General features: G+C 36.2%; 11 protein-coding genes across 11 annotated transcripts in view; 4 read left to right on the forward strand and 7 right to left on the reverse strand.

The window, feature by feature from the left end:
• Positions 1-132: 132 nt before the first annotated feature.
• On the forward strand, positions 133-2,783 carry FDP41_005672 (uncharacterized protein; the record flags this gene model as incomplete). Its single annotated transcript, XM_044709222.1, has 3 exons — positions 133-1,047; positions 1,110-2,563; positions 2,648-2,783. 3 exons carry the CDS (start codon positions 133-135, stop codon positions 2,781-2,783), a joined length of 2,505 nt encoding a protein of 834 aa, XP_044560014.1.
• Positions 2,784-3,144: 361 nt separating this feature from the next.
• Positions 3,145-4,506, reverse strand: FDP41_005673 (uncharacterized protein; the record flags this gene model as incomplete). Its single annotated transcript, XM_044709223.1, has 1 exon — positions 3,145-4,506. The coding sequence occupies one exon, from the start codon at positions 4,504-4,506 to the stop codon at positions 3,145-3,147; it is 1,362 nt and encodes a 453-aa protein (XP_044560015.1).
• Positions 4,507-4,796: 290 nt separating this feature from the next.
• Positions 4,797-5,282, reverse strand: FDP41_005674 (uncharacterized protein; the record flags this gene model as incomplete). The annotated part of the gene is made up of 1 exon (XM_044709224.1): positions 4,797-5,282. The coding sequence occupies one exon, from the start codon at positions 5,280-5,282 to the stop codon at positions 4,797-4,799; it is 486 nt and encodes a 161-aa protein (XP_044560016.1).
• Positions 5,283-5,405: 123 nt separating this feature from the next.
• On the reverse strand, positions 5,406-7,281 carry FDP41_005675 (uncharacterized protein; the record flags this gene model as incomplete). Its single annotated transcript, XM_044709225.1, has 5 exons — positions 5,406-5,745; positions 5,806-6,036; positions 6,103-6,815; positions 6,866-6,979; positions 7,072-7,281. The coding sequence occupies 5 exons, from the start codon at positions 7,279-7,281 to the stop codon at positions 5,406-5,408; spliced, it is 1,608 nt and encodes a 535-aa protein (XP_044560017.1).
• Positions 7,282-8,581: 1,300 nt separating this feature from the next.
• Positions 8,582-10,026, reverse strand: FDP41_005676 (uncharacterized protein; the record flags this gene model as incomplete). Its single annotated transcript, XM_044709226.1, has 2 exons — positions 8,582-9,789; positions 9,855-10,026. 2 exons carry the CDS (start codon positions 10,024-10,026, stop codon positions 8,582-8,584), a joined length of 1,380 nt encoding a protein of 459 aa, XP_044560018.1.
• Positions 10,027-10,690: 664 nt separating this feature from the next.
• Positions 10,691-15,372, reverse strand: FDP41_005677 (uncharacterized protein; the record flags this gene model as incomplete). Its single annotated transcript, XM_044709227.1, has 1 exon — positions 10,691-12,274. The coding sequence occupies one exon, from the start codon at positions 12,272-12,274 to the stop codon at positions 10,691-10,693; it is 1,584 nt and encodes a 527-aa protein (XP_044560019.1).
• A 468-nt stretch (positions 15,373-15,840) lies between these two features.
• Positions 15,841-19,043, forward strand: FDP41_005678 (uncharacterized protein; the record flags this gene model as incomplete). Its single annotated transcript, XM_044709228.1, has 3 exons — positions 15,841-17,328; positions 17,477-18,866; positions 19,039-19,043. The coding sequence occupies 3 exons, from the start codon at positions 15,841-15,843 to the stop codon at positions 19,041-19,043; spliced, it is 2,883 nt and encodes a 960-aa protein (XP_044560020.1).
• A 2,522-nt stretch (positions 19,044-21,565) lies between these two features.
• Positions 21,566-21,868, reverse strand: FDP41_005679 (uncharacterized protein; the record flags this gene model as incomplete). Its single annotated transcript, XM_044709229.1, has 1 exon — positions 21,566-21,868. One exon carries the CDS (start codon positions 21,866-21,868, stop codon positions 21,566-21,568), a length of 303 nt encoding a protein of 100 aa, XP_044560021.1.
• Positions 21,869-22,818: 950 nt separating this feature from the next.
• FDP41_005680 (uncharacterized protein) lies at positions 22,819-23,946 on the forward strand (the record flags this gene model as incomplete). Its single annotated transcript, XM_044709231.1, has 1 exon — positions 22,819-23,946. One exon carries the CDS (start codon positions 22,819-22,821, stop codon positions 23,944-23,946), a length of 1,128 nt encoding a protein of 375 aa, XP_044560022.1.
• Positions 23,947-24,354: 408 nt separating this feature from the next.
• Positions 24,355-24,989, forward strand: FDP41_005681 (uncharacterized protein; the record flags this gene model as incomplete). Its single annotated transcript, XM_044709232.1, has 3 exons — positions 24,355-24,357; positions 24,577-24,695; positions 24,830-24,989. 3 exons carry the CDS (start codon positions 24,355-24,357, stop codon positions 24,987-24,989), a joined length of 282 nt encoding a protein of 93 aa, XP_044560023.1.
• Positions 24,990-25,734: 745 nt separating this feature from the next.
• Positions 25,735-25,996, reverse strand: part of FDP41_005682 (uncharacterized protein) — a gene marked incomplete at both ends in the record, with an annotated part of 3,054 nt that continues 2,792 nt past the window's right edge. Inside the window, one exon of the mRNA XM_044709233.1 lies at positions 25,735-25,991. Within this exon, the coding sequence (XP_044560024.1) occupies positions 25,735-25,991 (257 nt within the window). The remainder of the gene's footprint in view (positions 25,992-25,996) is intronic.

The following is a 25,996-nucleotide window of genomic DNA, read 5'->3' on the forward strand; positions in this document are numbered from 1 at the left end:
GAAAAGCCAAGAACCAGCGGTGACTCTTCACAACAACAGCCACTGTTCAACCACATTCCCCATTCCTACCGACTCCACTTTGCTTATTTTTCCAATGTCAGCTCCAGTCAAAAGGACATTTCCTCCTCATGTATGGATTCATCTCCTCCTCCCAAACATGAATCCCATCACTATTCCACACTCGTTCTTGCATCCTCTTCCCATACAACAACAACAACAACAACATTGAATTCTGTCACGTCATCTGTTCATTCTCCACAACAACAATCATCCTATGAATCTATTTCTTCTTCTTGGATGATGACATCTTCTCCGTCTTCCGCCAATTTCCTCCTCTCTTCAAAATTAAATCCCAAATTAATTCCCTATAAATCCTTTCATATTGAGGATCGAAAGGAGTTGAATCATTCATTGAATCATTCACTCGTAGATGATGCTTCTACAACGAATAGTACAACTCTAAATTCTAATCATCATGGTGGTGATGATGGAAATGGTCTCTCACTCTATGAATACACACTTCATTCCATCACTCATAGGATGAGTCATCATTCACAACAACAACAACAACAACAACATTCACAACAACATCAACACCATTCAGATATCGCTGCCACATCTACTTTCAAACAACATTTCAGCAATAATACCATTCCATCAATCTCTCCAACAACAATAGCTTCACATCATCATGGAACGACACCATCATCACTTCACACCACATCCACTACAACACCAATGACTCCTCCTCCTCCTCCTCATTATTTGAGTCATCATTATTCAGTGTCACCTGTGCAATCACCTGCCTCTGAATCACATTTGAATACGAGTACTTCATTTTCAGATTTTGAAGATTTGGTTTTAATGCAAAAGAGAAATGAAGAAATATTGGATGATGACCTGATGGAGGATGATGAGGATTTGACATCTGACAGTGAAGATGAAGATAATATCGAGTATTGTGTTGCAAGATATATTCATTTTGGTGAAAATTCTGAAACATTGATTCAATCTGTTTTGAATAATGAAGGAGAGTTGAAAAAGAAGGTATGTGTGAACCATGATGTGTTTTTAATCATTGTTGTAAATATTTCATGTCACAATTCCAGTTCGTTGAATTGCTTTCACTTTCCTATCATGTCAATATCGCTCAACTCTATGACTTGTATTTGGTGGTAGATGAAAGTTCAAATCCATTCAAAATTACTGGTCTACTCTATACGATGGAATATATACCATCGAGTATCAAATTAACAGAATTACTTTTGAGTCCTACTGTCAGTACTTCAACCAATTCTACTATTGCTTCAACTGTCAGTACTTCAACTCAACAATCATCTTGTCAAAAGAGTGTAATGCATTCAATGAATCATACTTTTATGGAAAATGCATGTGTGACACCAGATTGTGCAGTTCACATATTTAATCAATTCTTAGAAGTCTTGATGATGTTTCACTCTAAAAACAAGGTCTTTCCAAACAAGTTCATGACAAGTCATTTATTAGAAAATAACATGTTCATCAGAGGAAATGTGTCCAGTGAATTACAAAAACATGTTGGAATTTATTTGAATGTTGAAAGTTATTTATTGTCAATATTGAATCAAAGTGTTGTTGTTGTTGAACAAGACATTGAATCTGGCAAGATGGAAAATATATGGAATGCAGGCTATTTACTTTTCAAACTCATTGTTCAAAAAGATTGTCCCAAGTTAACGATGGGTTCGATCGATGAAGAAAAAACAAATTCCATTCTTGAAGAGAATTGCAGTGATCGAAGAATTGTGTCACTTGTCATGAATATTTTAACCAATGACACCAGTAAGAGACCACAAAGTGTGTCAGAAATTCTCTATTCACCATGGTTGTTACGATTTAAAAAATTTAGATTGTTCACAGACATGAAACAACGACAACAACTCATTGAATCCATGAATCATCAAATTCAATTCCATGAACGAATGAAAACAACAATGAATCAGTTATTGACTCCACTTTTGTCATCAAGACATTTGACAGCAGATCATCAGGAGAATGAGACTGGAAATGTCGTGAATGGTGGCCTCAACATTACGGCAACAACGACAGCATTGACAAATTTAGACTCGAATCGAATCATGAATGGAAGTGCTTCTGCTGCTCGTCATCCAAGAAAAGGAACTTTGACTGCTGTGAATCAAAAGAAGAGAATGAGTTTGAAATTGTACTATTCAACTGTATCTGCTGAATTGAATCAGCATCAACATGAAGAAGCTCATCAAACGAGAAATGGTGCTGCAAGTCCTACCTCATCGCCTCTCACTCGAAAGAATTCATCAAAATCCAATTTGATGGTTGGCATGTTTAAACATCAAAAATCAAAAACAGAAGTGTCAAAACCATCTCATGATCCAAAAGAGAATGTTAATGTTGATGAATATTATCAATTGATGTTAAAGCAACAGAAACAAAGCTTTAAATTTGACACCAGTGTTAAGCATAACTACTTTGGAGTGACCAATAATCAAAAGACGGTTACATTGCTTCAAAACAAGATGTTTGGATCGGATTACTACACGATTCGGTATGTGTTTGTTTTGAAATGTGTTTGTTTTGAATTGTTTTATTATTAATAACATTGTTAATCATCCAATGTCATACACTTTAGCTGTGAACAAAAGATCACTCCACTAAATAACGAAATTCAAATCAAAATTGACAAGGTGAACGCCGACAATGAAATTGTTGTTGGGATAATTTCAAAGACTACGACCACAAAATTTCAACCAGAAGTGGAATTTTAGGCAGTAAAAGCTGCCCAATTCTTACGGCCTCAATTTTGTTTCTGGTCAGGTAGGCCACAACGATCAATGGAACAAGTTTGCCAAAAGTAAGCTGCTAAGAGATAAGGCGATCGTGGTTCTAAACTTCAATTTCGATAAGAGAAGTTTGAATGTCAAAATGATTCTAGATGATGCCATCTCTGATTTAGGCACATGTTTTGATGATAGTATTGACATCAAGATTGAATGGTATTTTGCTGTTTCCCTTTACCGAGAAAAGACTGCCCTCACAATTGTATAATAAATTCAAATCTTGTGACGAGTGTAATTATGAATCCTCGACCTTTGTATCAGCAACGTTTCGAAAACCAGTTTATTCAAATTAGTAGTCAGCTGGTTGTTCTTCAGCGTTTGCTTCACCCTCAGCATTTTCATCGAATTCTCCATCTTCTTCAGCTGTAGCATCTTGGTATTGTTGGTATTCAGAGACCAAGTCGTTCATGTTGGATTCAGCTTCAGTGAATTCCATTTCATCCATACCCTCACCAGTGTACCAGTGCAAGAAAGCCTTTCTTCTGAACATGGCAGTGAATTGTTCAGAGACTCTCTTGAACATTTCTTGAATAGCAGTGGAGTTACCAATGAAAGTAGCGGCCATCTTCAAACCTCTTGGTGGAATGTCGCAAACAGATGACTTGATGTTGTTTGGAATCCATTCAACAAAGTATGAGCTGTTCTTGTTTTGAACGTTGAGCATTTGTTCATCAACTTCCTTAGTACTCATTCTACCTCTGAACATGGCAGAAGCGGTCAAATATCTACCGTGTCTTGGATCAGAAGCAGCCATCATATTCTTAGCATCGAACATTTGTTGAGTCAATTCTGGGACAGTCAAAGCTCTGTATTGTTGAGATCCTCTTGAGGTCAATGGAGCGAATCCGATCAAGAAGAAGTGAAGACGTGGGAATGGAATCAAGTTAACTGCCAACTTTCTCAAATCAGAGTTCAATTGACCTGGGAAACGCAAGCAGCAAGTAACTCCAGACATGACAATTGAGACCAAATGGTTCAAATCGCCAAATGTTGGTGTAGTAAGCTTCAAAGTTCTAAAGCAAATATCATACAAAGCCTCATTGTCAATACACATGACTTCATCAGCATTTTCAACAAGTTGGTGAACAGAGAGAGTAGCATTGTATGGTTCAACGACAGTATCAGAGACCTTTGGTGATGGGAAGACAGAGAAGGTCATCATCATTCTGTCTGGATACTCTTCTCTAATCTTGGAAATCAACAAAGTACCCATTCCTGAACCAGTACCACCTCCCAATGAGTGAGCAATTTGGAAACCTTGCAAACAGTCGCAGCTTTCAGCTTCCTTTCTCACCACATCCAAAACTGAATCAATCAATTCAGCTCCTTCAGTGTAGTGTCCCTTAGCCCAGTTGTTACCTGCTCCGGTTTGACCAAAGACAAAGTTATCTGGTCTAAAGATTTGACCGTATGGACCAGCTCTGACAGAGTCCATTGTACCTGGTTCCAAGTCCATCAAAATTGCACGAGGGACATATCTTCCACCAGTTGCTTCATTGTAGTAAACATTAATTCTTTCCAATTGCAAGTCGGAATCACCACCGTATGCACCAGTTGGATCCACACCGTGTTCATCAGAGATGACTTCCCAGAATTTAGCACCAATTTGATTACCACATTGGCCTGCTTGGATGTGCACAATTTCTCTCATGGTTGTTGTTGTTGCTGAGATGTTGTAGTTGTTGGTTTTTTTTGCTAAGGCTTGCTCTGGGAAGGTTGGCGGTTTAAGGAAAAAACGACTGTAAAGTTTACAACTCCAATAGCCAATGGTTTGTTTTGGCGCACTGAACTATGAACTCGTACGACGAGCCAACACAACCAAATTAGTATTAATTTTTGTAATAATTGACATTATGCAACAGAGCTCGAGTTTGGTGAGATTTATACTACAAATTTTGTCAAACTGTTGTTTGTGTTGATAACATACACCCTGTCATCTACTTATTTTTTAGCCATTGTTTCCAATCGATCAACTTGTTTCTCAATAGCAACTACAAAAGCTTCCAACTTTTTCAGATATTCGGGATCTAACACATCATCTGTAGATAATTTTGCTGTTCCAGAAGATTTTAATGGCACAGATGGAGTGGTGCTGCTACTTGGAGGAGGTGTTGCTACCTTTTGTGGTGAAGACTCTTTTGGTGATGACGATGATGACTTATCGGATGGAGGCACTGCAGAAGCTGATTCTTTCATTGGAGTTTGTGTTGAAATTGCTCCTTTCTTTTGTGGAGGAACACTGAAAGTAGTGGATGGAGGTGTGGCAACCTTCTGTGGTTCCTGTGTGGGTGCTGTGGTTTTTGGTTCTTCCTTTTTCACAGTGGAAGAAGTGGTGGAGACTGGTTTTTTAACAGGTACCGATGAGTTGTTTGCTTCTTGTGATTTATTCTCCCATTGACTGAGCAATCCTGCAATTTTGCCTGGCATCTTGTTGTTGTTGTTCTGTGAAATTTGAATATTTTTTTAATTGATGAAATTTGCGATGGTGTGATGACTGATGACTGCCAAAGTACAAAGAAAGACAAGCTCACAGCATTACAACCAATTTTTTCATCTCAAGAATAGCTCTCCTTTCACCTTTTCCAAATCTCTAACATGAATCATGACCATGACAACAAACATCAAATAGAAAAGAGCAACACCCAAGAAAACAAATCCTCCAGATTGCCAGAACAACTGATGAATGAAGAGAGGAGTGTCAGCAAATCCGTGCATGATTGCGAGATTGGCAATGACTAAGGTAATAATGCTCACAGCTCCACCAAAACCACATAGAGTTGCAAACATGTACTTGCGATTGGTTCTCATATTTTCTATCCATTTGATTTTTGGAAATACAAAGAACATTAGGATTGCCTCCAAGATGATCAAGCAACAATTAATCCAAGCCCTTTTTGTCAACAAGATCATGAATGTTTAAGAAAAATTGAAAAGTTGAGAAAAAACTTACCATGCCAACCATCTCCACCATAAATCATGCCACAAAGCAATAAATGTGAAAATAATCCACACGCTCCAAACTTTTGATTTGCTTCCTCCAAGAGGAATATAGAGATACTTTAGAATCCACAAGTACAAGGATCTATGCCACGATCTCCAAAAATCTGACACCAAATAATTATTATTCACGCATCGGTTCATATTCTCTGGAGGATTAATTCCATCCCAAAGCGACCATAACCTAAAAAGTCTCCAAATGATTAAAAATTTCATATACATAAATGTAAGAGTGGATATGCCAACACACCCTACATCAAATGGAGCGAGACTTGCTTGAGGTCCAACCCATGAATTAGATTTCCACAGACCCTTTTCATTAAATCCAACAGTGTAAAATAGGTGAAGATATATTTCGAGTAATACAATGTAAGAGATCAATCGGATGGTGTGCCATATTAATTGCTTATATGAAAGCTCTTTTTGAGTTGAATATTTAACATAGGATATGAATGCAGTATAGCCACACACTGGTCCTCCCACAAATAATGGTACATAGAAAAGATACGCAAAATAATGTAATAAATTAAAATCAGCTTCAACATTCAATGTTGATTCTTGTCTTTGACGATATTCAGACCACTTTTCTTCGTCTTTTTTAACAGATATGCCATCTGAGGGTACCTTTCGAAGTTGTTCAGAATAATCCATATTGTAGCTAATGAGTCTACAAAACATGATATTGAAATAGGTTTCCCAGCTGAGCACGCCTCTATTACTCTCCAAGTAGGAAGGTAAAAAGAAATTATAAAATCGATATCCATCATAGTATTTGCTTGTGAATAATATTGATAAATTAAATAACCAGGAAAATAAATCATTGAGCTTGCTTTTCTTGAATACTTTTCCAATTCCATAATTAAAAAGAGCAATTGCTATTAGAAAGATTGAGCAGTTTCCGTACAGAAAATACACAAATCCAATGGAAAATACTATATTATAAATTAATATTGGTTTAACATTCTGAATTCAAATCATTGTAATGTGTGTGACAGTGTCCACAACACACTTACAGTTGGAAATATGAAGTGTCTTATTGCTCTAGAAATCGACACGAAAATTACTGCTCCTATTAAAAGCATTGGTATGAATTGTCGAAAGCTGTCCCACTGTGGATCTGTCAAATCCTATTCATTTGCATCATCATCATGAATAATAAATATTTGAAATTTTGAAGTTTAAGTCTCGTATAGGATGATTATCGGAATAGACTACAAACCTGAAGCATGCCCATAAACCATCCTTCTCTCAGTCGTAATGGAAAGAAAACATTTCCATATTGAACAAATTCTCTAGAAATATTGTATGATCTGTAGATGATCACAAGAGCACCAAGAATTGTAACAACAAGGCTCACATAGAATAATGGTTTTGGAATGATTGGCTCATACTTTTTTCTACTAGTAGCCGGAGCAGAAGAAGATAACATGTTTTCTTCTCCAGAAGTTGTTGTTATTGGTGATGGTGATTCCAAAATAATGGGACTACAATGAGATGAGTCGACTGGCGAGTGTGCGGGTTGATGGTTCCTCTCGTTGTTCATACACCTATTTTTGTTGTCTCTTCAATCAGATGATCCGAGTGGTCAGGCGATGAAACTCCTCATACTTCCTGCATGATCCAAATGAATGACAAAAATCATCTTGTTGGACTTTTTCGCAGAATGCAAAAGTAAAGGAACAAAATTTGATGATTATACCATTTTCCTTACCTTAACAGGCATCATCCAAATGTTTACACAATTTTAGATGTTTCAAAACACTCAAGTATCAATGTCTCTATCCAAGTGCAAACCAGATTATGTTATCTTCAGTTTTTACAAATGGTTCGGATATCCAACAGGTATCGGCGTTTTATGAATTCGTAAAATGAAAAATCTATGTCAATGGAGCAAAAGTCGTTCACATCTACAATGAAGATAACATTGGAAAGACAAGCATGATCATGAATATGAACGTTTTTAACAGCAGAGGACAAACGGTTGAATACTCTCAAGAACTATTGTTCTCTCGAATTGTTCAATATCAGAATTGGACAGTTTCAGGAGTTATCCAATTAAGGGATGTGGGGCCATGAAACTCTTTCAAGAACACAGATACGATACACACAAAAATGTGACCAGTTGGAATTAACACAACGATACAGGAACTTACTTGGATTGAGATTGGGCAATTCTCTTTACCATGTTGGATGATGCAACTTTTTGTGGACGATGGCATTATGAATATTCTGTGTACTCGGATGACGTCAATGAAAAACTCATGCTTTATTGGCAAATCGGTTCGACTCGTTCGAAGAAAAAAGAGTGACAATGAAATCCTCGTTTTCCAATGAGGGACTGTTTTTAATTTTAAATGAGTCTTCGTTGATCGATCTAAATCAATGATTGAAAAACTCTCAAAGTGCCACTGCAAACAACAACCAAAACTCAATCGATAGTATTGAGTGGTTATTCGATCAGACGAGACCAAACATTGTAATTCGAGGACTGGAAGCTTATGAAGAAGGCTAATAAAAACTCAAACAAGAACCTTTAAAAACTCTCAAACATACAGAAAACAAGAACATGGTGCAATGTTTGGTGTTTTGGCCAATCATTACATCAGTACTTAAGGAAGTGATGAGAAACCTGTAATGATGAAATTTTATTGAAAACAATGTACAATAAGACGAGCAGAAATTTAAAATTTTCCTTGAATTCCTTCTCCATTGGCATTCGAATTCGACGATTATTCATATTCATCAATATTGTCGATAAATGTAGCAAATATGGGTGTAATGTCATCCTGTTCCTCGAGTTTGATGATAGCATTTAATGCTGTCTTAAATGTCATATTATTTTTTGCATATTTTTTCCAAAATTTTACGAAATATTGTCTTCTTTGAGTCCCAATTAAGTTGCAACTATCGATAGAATTTTTGACAGTTGTGTCTGCAAAGTAGACAAAAACTTTCAACAAGGATTCATAGTCATAGATTTTGAGATAGGTTGAGGTTAATCTGTGTGTCCAATGTTCAGAATATTGTTCTGCGCAAAATGTTGAAGTGCCTGCAAAGTTTGAGTGGTGTTCTTCAATCCTTACAGAGAATCCAAAATCAATTAATAATGGAGTACTATCTGTTTTCATTATATTTTGAGGCCTAATATCTCTATGTAACACACCTGCTTGGTGAAAACTTTTTACCAATTCCACCAAAGCTTTCATTTCTGATTTAGATAAAGATGTACAGGGATAACACTTTTCCATCACAATCCAATAATTTCCATGCTCAACAATTTTTGGAAGAGGATTCACTCCTTTCTCGTCCAAAAAAGTAATAGTTTTTGTTTCTGTAATGATATGTGTGTTGTCGCTTGGTGTTTTGGCAAGTTTAATAATCTTACCATCTCCAAAATCAAACACAAACGACGTTGCTCCTGCAGCAATAAAATTTCCAAGTGTAAAGGTTCGATTGTCTGTCCATGTTTGTTGTGTTGGAGTGTTTAAAAGTCTTTTGAGATAACTATATCCATCAGAGTTCTGAATTCCAGTGGAGAAAAGACTCAATTTTGGACTTCTTGTGGTGATAATATTTTCCTCGCCCAGTTCTGTCATCGATTTTCTAATCTTCACAAAAATAATGTCCTTGAAGTTTGAAACGAATCCAAAAACATAGGACTTGTAGCTATCTTTGAGTGCCCTAAACATGTAATCACAAAGCTGGCCAAGGATATGTGGTGTTTCAATCACTTTTGTATCCTTTTTCAATTCTAAAAAACCTAGCGCCAAATGTTCTATTGCTCTGGGATCATTTTCTGTTAGGTTAAACATTTTGGGAATAAACGTAAAGTCGGGCTTTCTGTTATAAATAATAGTTTTGTTTGTATCAACGGCTGTATATACTGTGGAAATTTCATTTGAGAACAGTTTTTTAAAGAACTGGTGGACACGTGTTTCTTTGTCCAAATTTTTTCATTGATTGTTAGAGAAATCATGTTTGAACTACTTGCTTGATCATTACTATTGATTTGTAATGCTGGAATAGTACTATTGTTGAATTGTGTTGATTCTTCTTCACTCTGAAAATTTTCAACAGAGACTGAAAGACGTTGATACAACTCCGATGTGGTTATTGTACTTTCTTCAGTCGTTACTCGATTTTCCAATTTCATTCTCTTTGTCTGTTCTTCCATCTCCTTTCTCTTTGTCTTCTCTTTTTCTCTTTCCGTCAAATACGTCAAATATTTTAAGTACGCCCCCAATTGTTCGGAATTTAATTGGGCAAAAGAGACGCTGGGACCAAATCGTCAGACATTTTTAATTTTTTTTAAAAAAAACAGGGGTGGCCAACTCCTTCAGTAAAAATGACCAAGATGCGAGACAAGATTCTTCGCGAGCGCACTTTTATTTTTTACTCAGTTTACAACACCGACCAATTTTCAATACTTGTTTCAGAGTTGAACTGTTCGACAATTACGCAAGCTGAAACCAAGATTTTCATACAGTAGATGTTTCATTCCGTCTAGTTTCATATTCTTTAGTTTGGAATTGTGAGACCTAATATACAATAAATATCGGCCGTTAAAAAAAGGTGACAATGACTTTAGTTGAATTAAACATAAAGCCCGTGTAAAGTGCAAACAACCAACAAGAAATTCTAGAATAACAGGCCAATATACACTCAAGGATAATCTATTTGTTCTGCACTTTTGATGGGCTTGGTGTTAATTTCAAACTCTTCCAACTAATTGTTTTTGCTTTCATTCAACAGAAATTTTTTCGAAAAGAAAAATACAGGAATGGGTTTATTGAAAAATAAACAAATTATAGGTACTCAATTGTCCGACGATAGTGTGTCTAATGGGTGTGTAGGTGTGAGGTGTAGATGTTGTTGGAGTTGAGTTCGCCAAGCTGACTGCTAAATGTTTCCCAAGCAGTTGCAAATTTTGCAGTTTTGGGTTTAATTATATATCCTCTAGCCTTCTTGAGTACAGTTGAACTGTTCCAAGTGGCGTTTTTGTAACAACTGCCAACATAGGCAGCGAATGAGAGATATATTTCATTTAGCCAATCAGTCAAAGCTGGGGGAGATAAGTCTAATTGTTGAAGAGGTTCGTCTTTGATACTACCATTCCAATCCATTGGAATACAAGAGAGAGAATGGTTTGAGGGAAGTCTGATAAGAGGGGCATTGAATTTGAGGGAACTGTTGTCCCATTTTGTGTATAATGATTTGATTTCCGGACCACACATGGTGCATGAGGTGAATACATGTTCCCAGTTGGCTTTGGTATTGCAAATGTGGCAATTAGGGTAATCTTTTCCGAAATTTCTAAGGATTTCTGCTTTGTGTAGGTGAGCAAATAATAGTCGTTGTTGGAAGGGTTTGAGTGAATAATTGCTCCAAAAGGAGATGGTACATGGATGCCAGGTTCTATTATGGTCTAAGATTCCAAGGCCTGAGATGCTCATGGTTGATCTATCGTTGTTTAGTAATTCAGTTCTAGGGTCGACAGGGGTTTCGTATTCATTGACAAATGAATACCGTTCATCAATGTAATGGAGAGACCAATTATTTTGAGCCGCGATATTTTTCACGTGGTTCCAAAATGGTTCGTTAAAGGTAAGATCATTCCAAGCAGCCAAAGCAATATTTTTGGTGATGGTGGAGGAGGAGTTGAATAATCTAACTGCTGTGCAAATAGGTTCAATGGAGAATAAAGTAGAGGGGCGAGTAATACCAAGGCCCCCAATTTGTTTGCAATTAAAAATGACTGATTTTGATAATGTGTAATCTAATCCAATAGCCTTTCTGACAAAATTAGCAACCATAATATCTGCTTTGTCTAGAGAATTCTTATTGATTCCATTGAAACTACAGGCATATCTAGGCAAAGATATGATTTTGGACATTAATGTAGTGGTGATGCTGTTGAGATATAGATTAGAAGTTTTAGCTGATGCCAGTTGATTCGAGATTTTGTTGATTGGATTATCAGAGGACCAAGAAAAATCATTCTTAAAGGTACATATACCCCCAAGATATTCAATAGAAGAAGATGTGGCAATTATATCCTGTCCAATAGTGACTAGGGCCTTAGATAGTTTGGCTTTGGCTGTAATAGCTAAGAGTTTGCATTTCTTGGGAGCTAAAGCGAGCCCTATTTTCTTTAATTCACGGCCGAGGCTTTTTAGAGAGGAATTCATTTCGATCTTAGTATTAGCTATCAATAAAATATCATCGGCATATAATAATAAAAGGATGGTAATATTAAATATTTGAACTCCTTTAAGCTTTTCTTGTATGTTAGTTGAGGAGTTAATATAAAGATTAAACCATGCCGGGCTTGAAGGATCGCCTTGCGGAACTCCAACATTCGCATCGAAAGGGGAGGATAGAAATCCGTTGACTAGTACTTTCATAACGCTATTGGAGATCATGGATGTCAAGAGATTAATGACAGAGTTATGGAAACCATGTTTCTTGAGAATGCTGATAAATCTTTTATGGATTACTGATCCATAAGCATTTTTGATATCCAGAGCCATAGCAAATACTTCTTGTTTGTGCTGATATTTGTATGCAAAGGCAGTCCGAAGACTGATAAGGTGTTCTAATGTTGAACCTTTTTTCATGAATCCTCGTTGCGCAGTGTGGATTAAATTAGCCTCTTCAAGGACATTCATGAATTGTTTGTTGATAATAGAAGAAAATAGACGATAGATCACGGATAATACAACTATAGGTCTAAAGTCTGATAATTTTGAAGGCATGTTGATTTTGGGTAATGGGAGTAGAATACCGATACCCAATTCTTTAGGAACCATTTCACTGTCAATTGTGTGATTGATACATTTTGCAAGTATTTGGAGCGAATTGTTGTCTAGAATTTTCAACAATGGCACCGAAATGTTATCATAGCCAGCCATAGAATTTTTTGTCTTAGAAATAACTTTATCCAACTCTTTGGCAGTGATATGATGGAATTTCCATTGGGCTACAGTATTGTTTTTCTTGATTTCCGGGAGAGTTTTAGTCACTTCTTGTTCTGTATTAAACATGGCTGAAAAATGATCTACAATTGTCGAGTTATGGTTACTTTGGACTACATTGAGTATAGAAGGACTGACTAGTTCTTTTCTGAAGGCATAAGAATACGGTTGTTTAGAGTTAAGATTGTTAATTCTATTCACAAAGACCCGTTTACGGTCAGCCAATAAAGATCCAATAAGCTTGTTGAGTGAGGTTTTAGCTTCCTCTAATTTAGCCTTGACATTGTTGAGGCTAAAATTATTGTTCAAAAATTGGCTGGTGATAGTAGAAACATGTTTACGCTTATAGAGATATTGTTTCAAATCGAAAATAAAAGTCTGAAGTTGTCTGACATTACGATTATCAGTGATCAATGAGGGCTTGTTTGTGCTAAGAGAACCATATTTCTTCACAATTTTAGCAAGGGTATTTTGGGCTTCTAAAAGAGTGTCAGGGTTTTCCTTAGCAAAATCGTTATTAATTTCCTTCATCTTGGATTGTAAAATTTTAGGATGGATAATATATTTGTTGAACTGTTCTGGGAAGTCTAAAATGGGATTACTGGGGAAGGAGATAGTTAAAAGTTTGTGAGAATAAGCAGTAGGAACATCTTCTACACCAGAATAATCATTGTGGGAAGTAATAATATGGTCCGGGCGAGAAAAACCATGAGAGTATTTGTTGCGTTGAGAAAACGAAGGTGTGTTTGGAATAGGAACAACATCAAAGAATTTCAATTTGTCACATTGGTCAATTAATAGTCGTTCATGGGCGGCATAAGATACCTTATTGAATGTTTTAGTATTGGCATTCAAATCTCCCAATATGACAATACGTTCACCATGAAAGACCGCTGTTTGAGTAGAAATGTTGATAATATTGAGAGCCTTATTCATGAATTCTAGTTTGTTTTTGTTAGCCGGGCCATACCAATTGAAAATGCGAGCCACACCTAGGTATTTATGTTCCAAAATGACTTCTGATAATCTGCCTTGAATATGTTCGACGAATTGGAGTACCTTAATAAAAGGTGACGGTCTGATAATAGTAGCAATTCCTGCTCCATTATCACCTTCAGTGGCGTTGGAATTGTAAACTAAGTAGCCACGAAAGAAGGATCTGAAATACCATATATTCCAATAGTCTTTCGTACTGGATTTTAAATGAGTTTCCTGGATATTAAGGACATCCAGTTCATATTTGCGGGCTAAGGTAAGTAATTGAGATTGTTTTACCCAGCCAACTCCTCCAAAATTAGCAGTACCTAAATTGAAGGAGTTTCTTTTAGAATGAGGGTCCATTAAAGGGAATGTCGGCCCTTCTTATGCCCACTTTTACCCTTGTTGCGAGTAGTAGTACCTAAGAGAGCGTTGATTTTTTGATTAATTTCTTCAACAGCTTTGTTGATCTTATTAAAGCCTTCCGTGACCTTTTTACCAGACCAGACAACCATTTCCTTTGTCAATTTTTGGAGAGCTGATGACATTTCAGACATTTGTTTTTCAACAGCTTCCATTCTGTGACTGATAGAATTGGCAACTCTAGTAGAGAATGAGAGGTTTCTGAAACTATAATTACCAACTTGGACGAACTTGGTAATGTTATTGGTAATTTGATCTTTTTTAATGCCAACAACAGCCATCTTCTTAGCCAACTCGATACTCTCAATCTTGACTTTCCATTGGGAACTAATGGCACCCTTGAGTTTAGGAAGATCTTTTTCTTTACCATTAAAGGCAATACGGAAGCGAGAGATATCTGTTCTCATTTTGGAAAGCTTAAATTTCTTCAAATGATTGGCAGGTAACTCAATATTAGTACCAATAGCCCAAAATTCCTGATCATCCATCTTGCTAAAATTGATATTGTTGATAGAAGAACCAAGGGTTGAGATAATAGAATGCATATTAGTCTTGTCTAAATCCTTGTCGACCTTATAACGGAATGATGTTTTGACGGTTTGAGGTATCATAGTGAGCTTGGACTTAGCACCAGCAGATATTGCTTGGTTTGCCAATTTGCGCGACTTGAAGAAGAAGATAATACAATCTAATTCACTGACAACTCTACTACCGTACAACGTATCGGCATTCATTGCGACGGTTGCAAGGACTTCTTCGACAGAGTTGGTAGTAAAGGCTACCACTCTGAAGAGCTTATGATGTCGCTTCAATTTAGTAGAATGGTCATCGGTCATGGCTGAGGTATTAAAAACTGAGACTCCAGAGGTTGTAGTAATATTAGAGACCTCTGGCTGCGACAACATTGGGGAGTTGTATATGCTGGGTGGGCTTGGTTGTATTTCCGACAAATTGGCTATATTGACGGAAGACGGAGCCTCTAGAATTTCATTTTCCATTTCTTCTCTCCATTTATCATGTGCCGATTTTTGAGCAGAAAGAGATTTGTTTGCAGTATGCGGGCGAATAGCGACCTCTTTGATAGAGGCGTGATGGCGAAGGTGATTAGTGTCTTCATCGCCGAGGGCGGTTTGGTTTTCAGACATTTTTTCGAAGACCTTTTTCGAAAAGAAAAATGAAACGAAGACGTTGCTGCCTTTGCTCCAAGAACGCTTTGCGAACCGTGCCAACAAATATCACCATACTCGGAACAGAAAAGTCCAATGCAACACCTTTGCTATGCAATACACATTACAACAATATCAATAATTTTAAAAACACCCACCACATCAGCAACCCTGTTACCATTGAAATTCAAAAAGGAGTGAAAGATATCATTTCAATCGTTACCGATAAATTCGGTCAATGCAAACATTCCGACAACAAGTGCTGTAGTAATTGCAAAGAAGGTAATACGCGATGTAAAGGCATCTCTTTCGAAAAAGTGAGCCATTTATTAACAGTATCGGGAATCATATCACACAATGGCCACAGCTTCGGAAGTGTGAATTTCAATCATCATGGCGAATTTTGTTTTTTTAGTGTAGACTGCAATAATTGCAATCTCAACAAATATGGAGTTTGTGAAAAATGTTATGAATGCTATGAAACAAAATTACGCCATTATCAGCGAACAATTAATTGAAAACCAAAATACCAAAACAGCTCACCTCGTTGCAAGAACACAAGAATACAAAAATGTCATCAAATCATTGAAGGCAAAAATCTCTCGACGAGATACTACAATTAAGAATTTCGAATTAATTGAAGAAAAAGATCAAAAACATTATTTGGTAGAACTTCTCTCGATTGCGCTAGAAGAAGGAAAGTTACATGAAACCCAGTTCTTTTATCAATTATTAGAAAATACTTTGCAAAATTTGGTTTCGTCGAAAAATGTTAACGGTTTTCGATACAAAGAGTGTATCATTCATTGGTGTTTATTACTTCGATTTTATGGTGGTTCTCGTTTGTGGAATATTTTGAAAGGAAATTCTCCCGGTGAAACTATAACATCTGAAAACGCATTAGATAAGCTTAATCTATTACTTCCATCTATCTCAACAATTAAGAGCTATCTTCCAGACTTGTCTTTTGGTAACCTTGTCGACAGTGATTTGAAAGATATTGTTAAAGCCATGGCATTGAATAATATTAGTAATAAGATCATAATTTCATATGATGAAATAGAGATTAGAGGAGGATTATGTGTGATGAAAAGTACTGGAAAAGTAATTGGATTCACAAATTGCAGTGAAAAGTCTTTTGAAGATATATATAACACAAAAAGAGAAATTACACCAGACGATATTGCTAGTCATGTGTGCCAGTTTTTTGCAACAACTATTGACGGTGAGATGTCTTTTCCTATTTGTTTTGGTGGTCACAAATCAAACCATTATGAATTTATTACAAAGAAAATGACAGAAATTAGAGATCAATTCAAACGAACTTCTTATGGAGATTATGTTTTAGAAGTGGTTGGAGGTTGTAGTGATGGATTAGCTGGTAATTATCAATATGCAACCTCTCATACTAATGAAAATTATGTTCACCTTTTTGATTGGTCTCATTTGCTCAAACGGTTGAGAAATTGTTTATTGAAAGGGGATGATTTGATTATTGAAAAAGAGAGTTTTTCTATGAATACATTATTGAAGGTTAGAAATGAACCCCAATTGCGAGACTGGGTATCGGAAAATATAATTTACCCAGTCGACATTATGAAAATGGAACCTGTTTTTGCATTGATAGATTCTAATGTTATTAGTGGAATTGAACAAAGCAAGCAAATAGGATGTTGTGCATTAGCAAAATATTTAACGTTAATGCAACAAATACATCAAATTTTTGACGATGAACGATGTTCAAACTGGAATGAGAAAAAACAATTAATTGAATCTGTACTGACAACACTTAAGGAATGGAAAGATGCAAATTCTAACATCATTAGTGACGAATTGTATTCTCATATTGTGATGACTATGACTTCACTTCGTTCTCTTTTTGAAAAATATGGAAACCATACTCAAATTAAGGCTTGTGGAATTTCGACATTAATTGTTGAACTTTTTTTCCTTAATTCGAGGAAAAATACGATACCCTAATTTTCGAGATTATTGTGGGATCTATCGAGCCGTATGGATTGCTTTGAAGACGAAATTGGCAAAAAATTCTCCAATTAATGTCAATCAACAATCAACCACAAAGTGTTATGGAAATTGTAACGTAAGCTTAGACTATTCTGAATTACATCGAAAACACTATGTAAAGAAACACATTCTTCAAGAAGACGATGAGGACACTTTGTTAGAGAAAGATCAAACTATTTCTGAAGAGATGTATGAATATGTGCTCGATGTCACTCAAGATTTTCTTCCACAGAAAAATGTAATGCTGATACGAGAGTATTTATGTAAACAAGCACCAGTCGCGGATGATGGAACTATTATGAACAATATTTTTCTCAGCTGCCCTGAATGTAATCAAATAATGGTCCGACAACGATCATTCATTAAGCACTTACAATGTCACAATTATTCACCTCAGCAATGCAAAGATACACTGTACAACACAATTATTACTTCACTCAAATCTCGCCAATTTGGCCAACATGTTGAGGGTATTGTTGAGGAAATAGCAACCAAATTGGTAACCAATACCTTTAAGCAAATTCGAATTCGAACAGAACCTGAATTACCAAAAGAATCAGTTATTACATTTAATTCAGAAAAAGGATTATTTGTTCCATCTAACGAGAAGCAATCACAAGCAGAAAATATTTCAACATCAAATATCGCCACCATCGACTCTATTTCAGAAGATTCAACTCAAATGTCAGAAACTTCACCTCAAAACAAATATGTATTTTTTGATTTTGAAACGACTGGATTATGGAAGAATGATGATCCACCAAAAATTACGGAATATTGTTTTGTGGACGTTTTGACTGGAGCTGTTTTGTATGGCTTAGTTAATCCTGGAAAAGTGTTTTCTAACCAAGCACAATCAATTACAGGACTTAACTTGAATAGTTTAAGATCAAAATTGCCTATTGAAGGGCATGTGAATGATATTATCCAATTTTTAAACAATAACTCTCAAGGAAAAACTTACTTAATAGCTCATAATGGAGACCGTTTGGATTTTAAAGTTTTTGCCAAAGAATTTTTCGGAAAGTTTTCTGAATTTAATCATGACAATATTGTCTTTGTTGATTCTCTCCGATTAATGAAATCAGAATCGACTTTACACAATTGTCTTCCTCGGAAAATGACAAAGAAAGGGAAATCTAAACCAGTTTTTGCTGAGGATGTATTAATTGAACACTTTAATTTAGGAAATGTCAACAATTCACATTGTGCATTTTATGATGTTATTGGATTGCTTAATATTTTGATCAAGTTTTATGGTAATCTCGACGATGCATTGAAAGCTATCGAGTGCTTCAATACCAACCAACTTAAAAGGAAAAAAGAGAAAATTAATGACAATAATGATGATGAACACAAAGCAAAGAAGAAAGTTGAATGTAGATGTAAAAAAGGAAATAGTTTGAATTGTAATTGTGCCAAGCTTGGAAGAATATGTGATGCAACTTGTAGGTGCAATTCAGAAATTTGCAAACGGAGACAGTGCCAAGTTTGTTCCAACTACACGGAACTAATATTGTGTTCCTGTTGTTCTGATATTGTTTGTGAGCGATGTTCTTACAATGGAGAATGTCAACGATGTTCGATATTCATAGTTTATCATTGCAAATGTTGTCACAGACTAACCAATGCCGTTTCTAAATGCCTTCAATGTCAAAATTCAACATGTTGCAAATGTTACTATGACGGCCTTTGTAAGATCTGCCATCCAAACATGCCAACATTGCTGTGCAATTCATGCCACAAGCCTTGTTTATCACTAACTCCATGCAAGGATTGTGGCTTGAAAGTATGTAATGCCTGTTTGAGAGAGAGATGGTGTCGATCATGTGATTGTGATGAGGGGGAATGGTTGTCTTCAACTCAGTCACAATTCCAGTCCTCCATGGACGTGACAAATTTTTAAGTAGCTACCATGGCTCTTGTAATGCGAATTCAACATATTGACGCACCAATAGTGATGTGGTGTTTCCTTTATGTGTCAGAAACAACCAATTGCATTGGCAGGTTTTGATGGATTGAAACCATCATAAAATCATCCTATGATCGTTGTGTTATTAAAATTCCCAGCGAAAAGTTTTCTCGTAGCTTGAGGTGTTCACGAAAAAATACGCTCGAGTTGTCCACCCGTGAAAAAAATTGAACACATCACAACGATTATCATTATTCTTTCCTCCTTGAACAGAGCTAATGATAGATCCAACTAGATCTTCGAGCATAAAAGTACTCATACACCATAGAGGTCCAAGATAGAAAATGGAGCTGTTCAACATGAACAATGATATAATGATGAGCTTAAGTATTAGACTTAAAGAGGAAAATGAATGACTGTATGTGAAGCCAGTGTTAAAATAATAATGTCAAAGTCCATCTCGATGGTTTGTAATATTTCAAAAATTTCCTTTTTCATACTGTACAAAATTTCAAGACTTCTCACCACTGGATGCATGATGATGTGTATAAAAGTGGAAAGTCTATTGAGAATATTATAATGCTTGTCTGATATTTCATCCTTAAAAACCTCAATACAATAAGCAAATATCATGTAGTATTCGATTGCTTTGAAATAACTCAATTCATCCAATCCACGGACTCTTCGGTGATAGAATGAAGGTGTTTTGATTTCATATAGTTTGTCTATCGTTCCTTTAGTAGTGGGAAAATTCTCAAGAAACTCAACTTACTATTAATAGCGTCAATGTTGTACTTATTTTTCAAATAGTTCAGCAATTTGGCACAGAGATCTTCAAGTAAATTATGTAACAAATCACAAGCAATCTGTGTGGTCCATGTAAAGTATGGTAGTCTTACCAAGATTGACAACCCTTTAACACCATCAAATTGCTAAATCTCTCCCTTAATCATTAATTTGTAATTTTCAACAATTTCAGACCAAACACATTCCTGTTCATTTCCACCCGAGCTATAAATGGTTCGATCTTAAATCTTTCTACCATTCTTTTTACACCATCGACAACTTGAAGTTCCAGCAAGGTTTGTCATGCATAATAAATCATAACATTGGAAGGCAACTTACAGGTGTCTGGAAAGAGATCATTTAAGATTCTGAAAATTTCGTTCATCATTACTTTGGTAGCCTTAAATTTGACATACAGCTGTAGCATGTCGAATATTAATTCTCCCAAAGTCTTACTGGAATGAGTGGAAATTGGATTACGTGAGTTGGGAATTTGATTCATAATCATAACGAGTGCTTGTTTTTGAAACACCTCAAAAAGTCCTTTCAGTCCTTTGTTTAGGACTCTCTTCATACTCGTTAGAGAATTCTTGAATAGGGGATTGATCCTCTTCTAACTTTCTCTTCTTGTTATTCTCACCTTGAAGGCTAGAGTTTACTTGGTTTGGCTGGGACATATTAGACACTACTACACTGTGTTGCTGTTGAGGTAATTTTTTGAGCGATGATTCCCTCTAAAAATTACAAATTAGTGTTGTAACAGAGTTACAATCTTAGACACATTCGTGTCACGATAAAGTTTTCTAAGTATAGGGGGCGGAGTTGATAATACTTTTTGAGTGACAGTTGGAGTTTCCAAACTCTGAAGATCTATCATTGTTCAAAGGAATGTCTGGTATTTTTTATACGTTTGTTAAGATAGCATATCGTTCCGTGGTAAACTCTTTGACCTTCTGTTAGAAGTATAGGTGCATCTAACCGTGTTTCATCCAAAGGTTATAACATCACCAATCAAGAAACGTCATTTCTCTTAAGAAGTCTTCATAAGCAAAGCTTTTCTCACAAAAAGAAGAACGATTTTTGGCGGGCTTTATTTTAATATCTGATCAAAAAAACTTATAAGCCATCATGCTCACTCTTTAATCTTTCCTTCTGTAATGACTTCTCCTCGTAATAGGATAGAATCGATAGTAAGAGAGTAATATCAAAAGAAGCGAGTTGTTAAATTGAATGGCTACGGCCATATCACGATGAAAGCACCTCATCCCGTCCGATTTGAGAAGTTAAGCATCGTCGAGCTGCATCAGTACTGAGGTTGGAGACAACTTGGGAACCTGCAGTGCTGTAGCCTTTTTTTGCCAAACAAAGAAAAAAAAAAGAAAAAATAAACTCTTGAGTTTATTACGTTTTATTGATATTCGTACATTATAAATTTAGAGTAAACGATATTTACTTTTTCATCTTTCTTGATTTTGTAATTTTCGAAGAGGAAGACATGGACCTCTTTTCCAAAGTATTCTTTGAGGATCGCTTCACAGTGACTTGCATTCCCGTTAAATTTGAGACATGATAATCCAAATTTTTTCTTCTTCTGGTTCCACTCACTACATTACATGGATCAATATCAAAATTAGGTAATCGTTTGGTAATATCAATAGGTTGAGATCGAACCCATTCGGTTTTTGTTGGAATTTTATCAGTGTTGTTGGATGGAGAAGAGGAATTGTCGTTCGATGATGTTCTAGAGACCATGATGTTGTTGTTGGTTTAAAAGTATATTGCTGTTACTTTAGTTGTTTTGTTTTTTGTTGATGATTTTCGGAACAACAACTCGATGACACTTTTTATCGAGCTCGCTGTCATCCATTTTTTGTGGAATACTGAAACATCTGAAAATTCTCTAAAAACTGGAAAGACATTCAAAAATAAATGATTCCAACAACAACAAAGAAAAACAAACACTAACAACTGCATTCAATTCAGCAAAGCAAATAATCAAAATGGTCTGCACAAGAAGCAACAAGGGATACAACAATTATTCTTCCGAAATTTCCATGGATAATATTGTCGGAGGAACAAGACAACGAAAACAATTCAATTACCGAGTGATGAATCAATATGGTGAGGAAGTCATGAACAATCAGTACTTCTCCTCACGACCCTCCCATAATACTTTGGAAATGAGAAATAGGAATTTCCGAAAGTAGAGTTCTCATCTCTCCAAACATAACTATTATCAACCACTATGTAAGAATGTTTAAATATTTAAATATATTGAAGACACATAGATTTGACCCCTTATCTGCCAAATGTATCCACATGCTTCACAAATTCAAATAAATTTACCCTCCATAACCTAGGTTTAACCAAGTCTCATTCTTGAAGTTGTCAATTTGAAAGGGAGAAATTGTTGGCATTTACAGTAAGACACTTGCTTTCTTTGAGGATGATCAGACATCTCTCAGAAATGCACACCTTTCATCAAGTGAATGACAATTTCATTGGGAAGGCAACTTTCATTTATGGTTTGGGTCATCATCCATCACTATCAAGTTTACAATACATCAAAAATATCATTGGTTTGTTGAAGGTCCAGCAACACGTCACACCAAATCTTTAAATTTTTTCAATAATTATTAACAGCATTCTTTCACACAAACAAAAAACTCAACAACAACTTCCTCTCCAACAAGAACAACAAAATGTGTGACGACGTTCAAGCACTCGTAGTTGATAACGGATCTGGTATGTGTAAGGCTGGTTTCGCTGGTGATGATGCACCAAGAGCTGTCTTCCCTTCCATCATTGGTAGACCAAAGCAAAAGTCCATCATGGTTGGTATGGGTAACAAGGATGCCTATGTTGGTGATGAAGCTCAATCCAAGAGAGGTATTTTGACTTTGAAGTATCCAATTGAACACGGTATTGTCACCAATTGGGATGATATGGAAAAGATCTGGCATCACACCTTCTACAATGAATTGAGAGTTGCTCCAGAGGAACATCCAGTCTTGTTGACTGAAGCTCCATTGAATCCAAAGGCTAACAGAGAAAAGATGACTCAAATCATGTTTGAAACCTTCTCTGTTCCAGCCATGTATGTTGCCATTCAAGCTGTCTTGTCTTTGTATGCTTCTGGTCGTACCACTGGTATTGTTTTGGACTCTGGTGATGGTGTCTCTCACACTGTTCCAATTTATGAAGGTTATGCTTTGCCTCATGCTATTTTGAGATTGGATTTGGCTGGTAGAGATTTGACTGATTACTTGATGAAGATTCTCATGGAACGTGGTTACTCATTCAATACCACTGCTGAGAGAGAAATTGTCAGAGATATCAAGGAAAAGCTCTGTTATATTGCTTTGGACTTTGAACAAGAAATGAAGATTGCTGCTGAATCATCCTCCGTTGAAAAGTCTTATGAATTGCCAGACGGTAACGTGATTACTGTTGGAAATGAAAGATTCAGATGTCCAGAAGTTTTGTTCCAACCAAACTTCATTGGTATGGAAGCTGCTGGTGTCCATGAAACTACTTTCAACTCGATTGGAAAGTGTGATATTGATATCAGAAAGGATTTGTATGGTAACGTTGTCTTGTCTGGTGGTACTACCATGTTTGAAGGTATTGCTGAGAGAATGACCAAGGAATTGACCAACATGGCTCCTGCTTCCATGAAGATTAAGGTTGTGGCTCCACCAGAAAGAAAGTACTCGGTCTGGATTGGAGGTTCCATCTTGGCTTCATTGTCCACCTTCCAACAAATGTGGATCACCAAGGAAGAATATGAGGATGCCGGTCCAGGTATTGTCCACAGAAAGTGCTTCTAAATTGACCTTGGATGCACATTATCAAATTCCAATGTAATAAAACATAAAAATCTATGTAAAATCATGCATGAGTTGTGTCTTTGTAAAATTGATTTGTAGTCTCCTATTATGTCAATTTTGTGTTTGGTTTATGGTTATCAAAATCACACTTCTTTTTTAACTCTGACTGTGAAAATGATCTTTCAAGAGCATTCTTATCGTAAGTGAAGCAACACTTCACAAAAGCTAAGTGAACAAGAAGAACGCAAGTGAATTGAGGAAAGAACATGTTGTTTCAGTCTTGTACGTGGTGCTTCTTGTCGAGCATTCTTAGTGGTGATGTTGTTCATCATCACAAGACGATCGTTCTGAGAGTGTTCGCTCATCAGACATCATCAACTTGAAAAAATATTAAAATCTTCCATCATCATGGTACGTTTCTCGAGGAAGAGAGTCATCAAGGCTAATCTTCAATGATGAATTGTTGTTAATATTGTTCTGATTGAAATTTAATAACAATTCAAAATACTTCTTTCGGATGGATAATTTAAATTGTGGATGATTGATTTGGAATTGATGGAAATTGATGATGATTTTCTTTTTCATCCTCTCGATGCTCTATCGTGATGATCAACGATAATAATATAACAGAGTACCACTGCCCAACCATACTATGATTGTATCCGTAAAACTCTCGAGGCTGCCTTGTGTCTTGAGAACTTCCCATCCCAATTGATCGAAAGACACAACAAGCCAGAAGTTGAAGTTGGGTATGTTCTATAGGATTTTAGTATTGCTTTGTTGTTACTCATCACGTTGTTTATTTTGACCCGAACTCACCTCTTTTCACACAATCTCATCCTCACGAATCATTCATCGCCTTCTTTAATTGATGACATCTCAGTATGAGCAAGGAGTTGTTGCTCAACCCAGTGGTTATCAGCAGAGACAAGTTCGACAGATGTATGATTGAAGGATCTATCAACTCGGTCAGAATCAGTCTTGCTTTTAAGAAGAACGACCAAGTTGAGGAGATTATCTACAAACGTTTTATGCACTTTTGATGCAACGTGCTGAACAATTTTTGGTTTTGAGAAGAAAGCCAGTTGAGGGTTACGACATTAGTTTCCTTATTACCAATTTCCACACTGAGGACATGTTTAAGCACAAGTTGATTGATTTCGTTATTGGATTTATGCAGGATATTAACAAGGATATCAACGATATCAAGTTGCAGTTCAACGCTCGTTCTCGTGTTGTTGCCAAGAAATACCTTGGTGCTTTTTAATTTATTGTAACCATTTTGTAATTACATCCATTATTGTTTTGAAACTCAAAATAATATAACTATTTATTCATCAATAGAGTTACTGTTTGTGGAAAACACACTTGGATTCTTTGTTAACAACAACAATGAAGCCATTTCATCAGCCTCAATCTTAAGTGGTGTTAAATTTCTTCCAAAACAACATCCCTCACAAGAGAAATGCTTTTGCAGCATGTACAACACATTGAATAGGAAGGTCATCAAGAGCTGACGTCACTCAATGATAATTATCCTAAGGAAAATAGCTCTGATACATCCAACTGGGGAGAACATGACACGTAAGATTCAGTGTCACGTCTACGGCCAAGAATTTAATGATCATTGTGCTGATTTCTTTTCACCAGTCAATTAAAATCAAAACCACTGGTGATTCCAATTGATCAGCTGTGCTTGACCTAATCCGACCATGGAGTAAAAGGAGTGTGGTGCTGACCAAAGAAATTGAAGCCCTCCAAGGTCCTTCTTAACTCCTTTCACTATTACTACTTTTCTACATTGTGATAAACTCCATCCCAGTTACTTGGTCTATGAATAGAGAAGTATTGCGAACGTGTAAGCATAGTTGTTGCCGGTCCATCATTTGGTATCAATTTTAAACACTCTTCAAATTGCAAAGCAGCTTCGCTAAAGTTTCCCATAAAATAGTTTTTCAACGCGGTGTCGTAACAAGAACGCATTTGTAACATGGCCTCATTTGCAAGAGGTAAAGGTCTTTGATCTTTTGCAATTTCTGACGTGTCTTCA

This window comes from Naegleria fowleri (assembly GCF_008403515.1).
Source record: "Naegleria fowleri strain ATCC 30894 chromosome Unknown tig46, whole genome shotgun sequence".
Lineage (NCBI taxonomy): Eukaryota > Heterolobosea > Eutetramitea > Acrasida > Naegleriidae > Naegleria > Naegleria fowleri.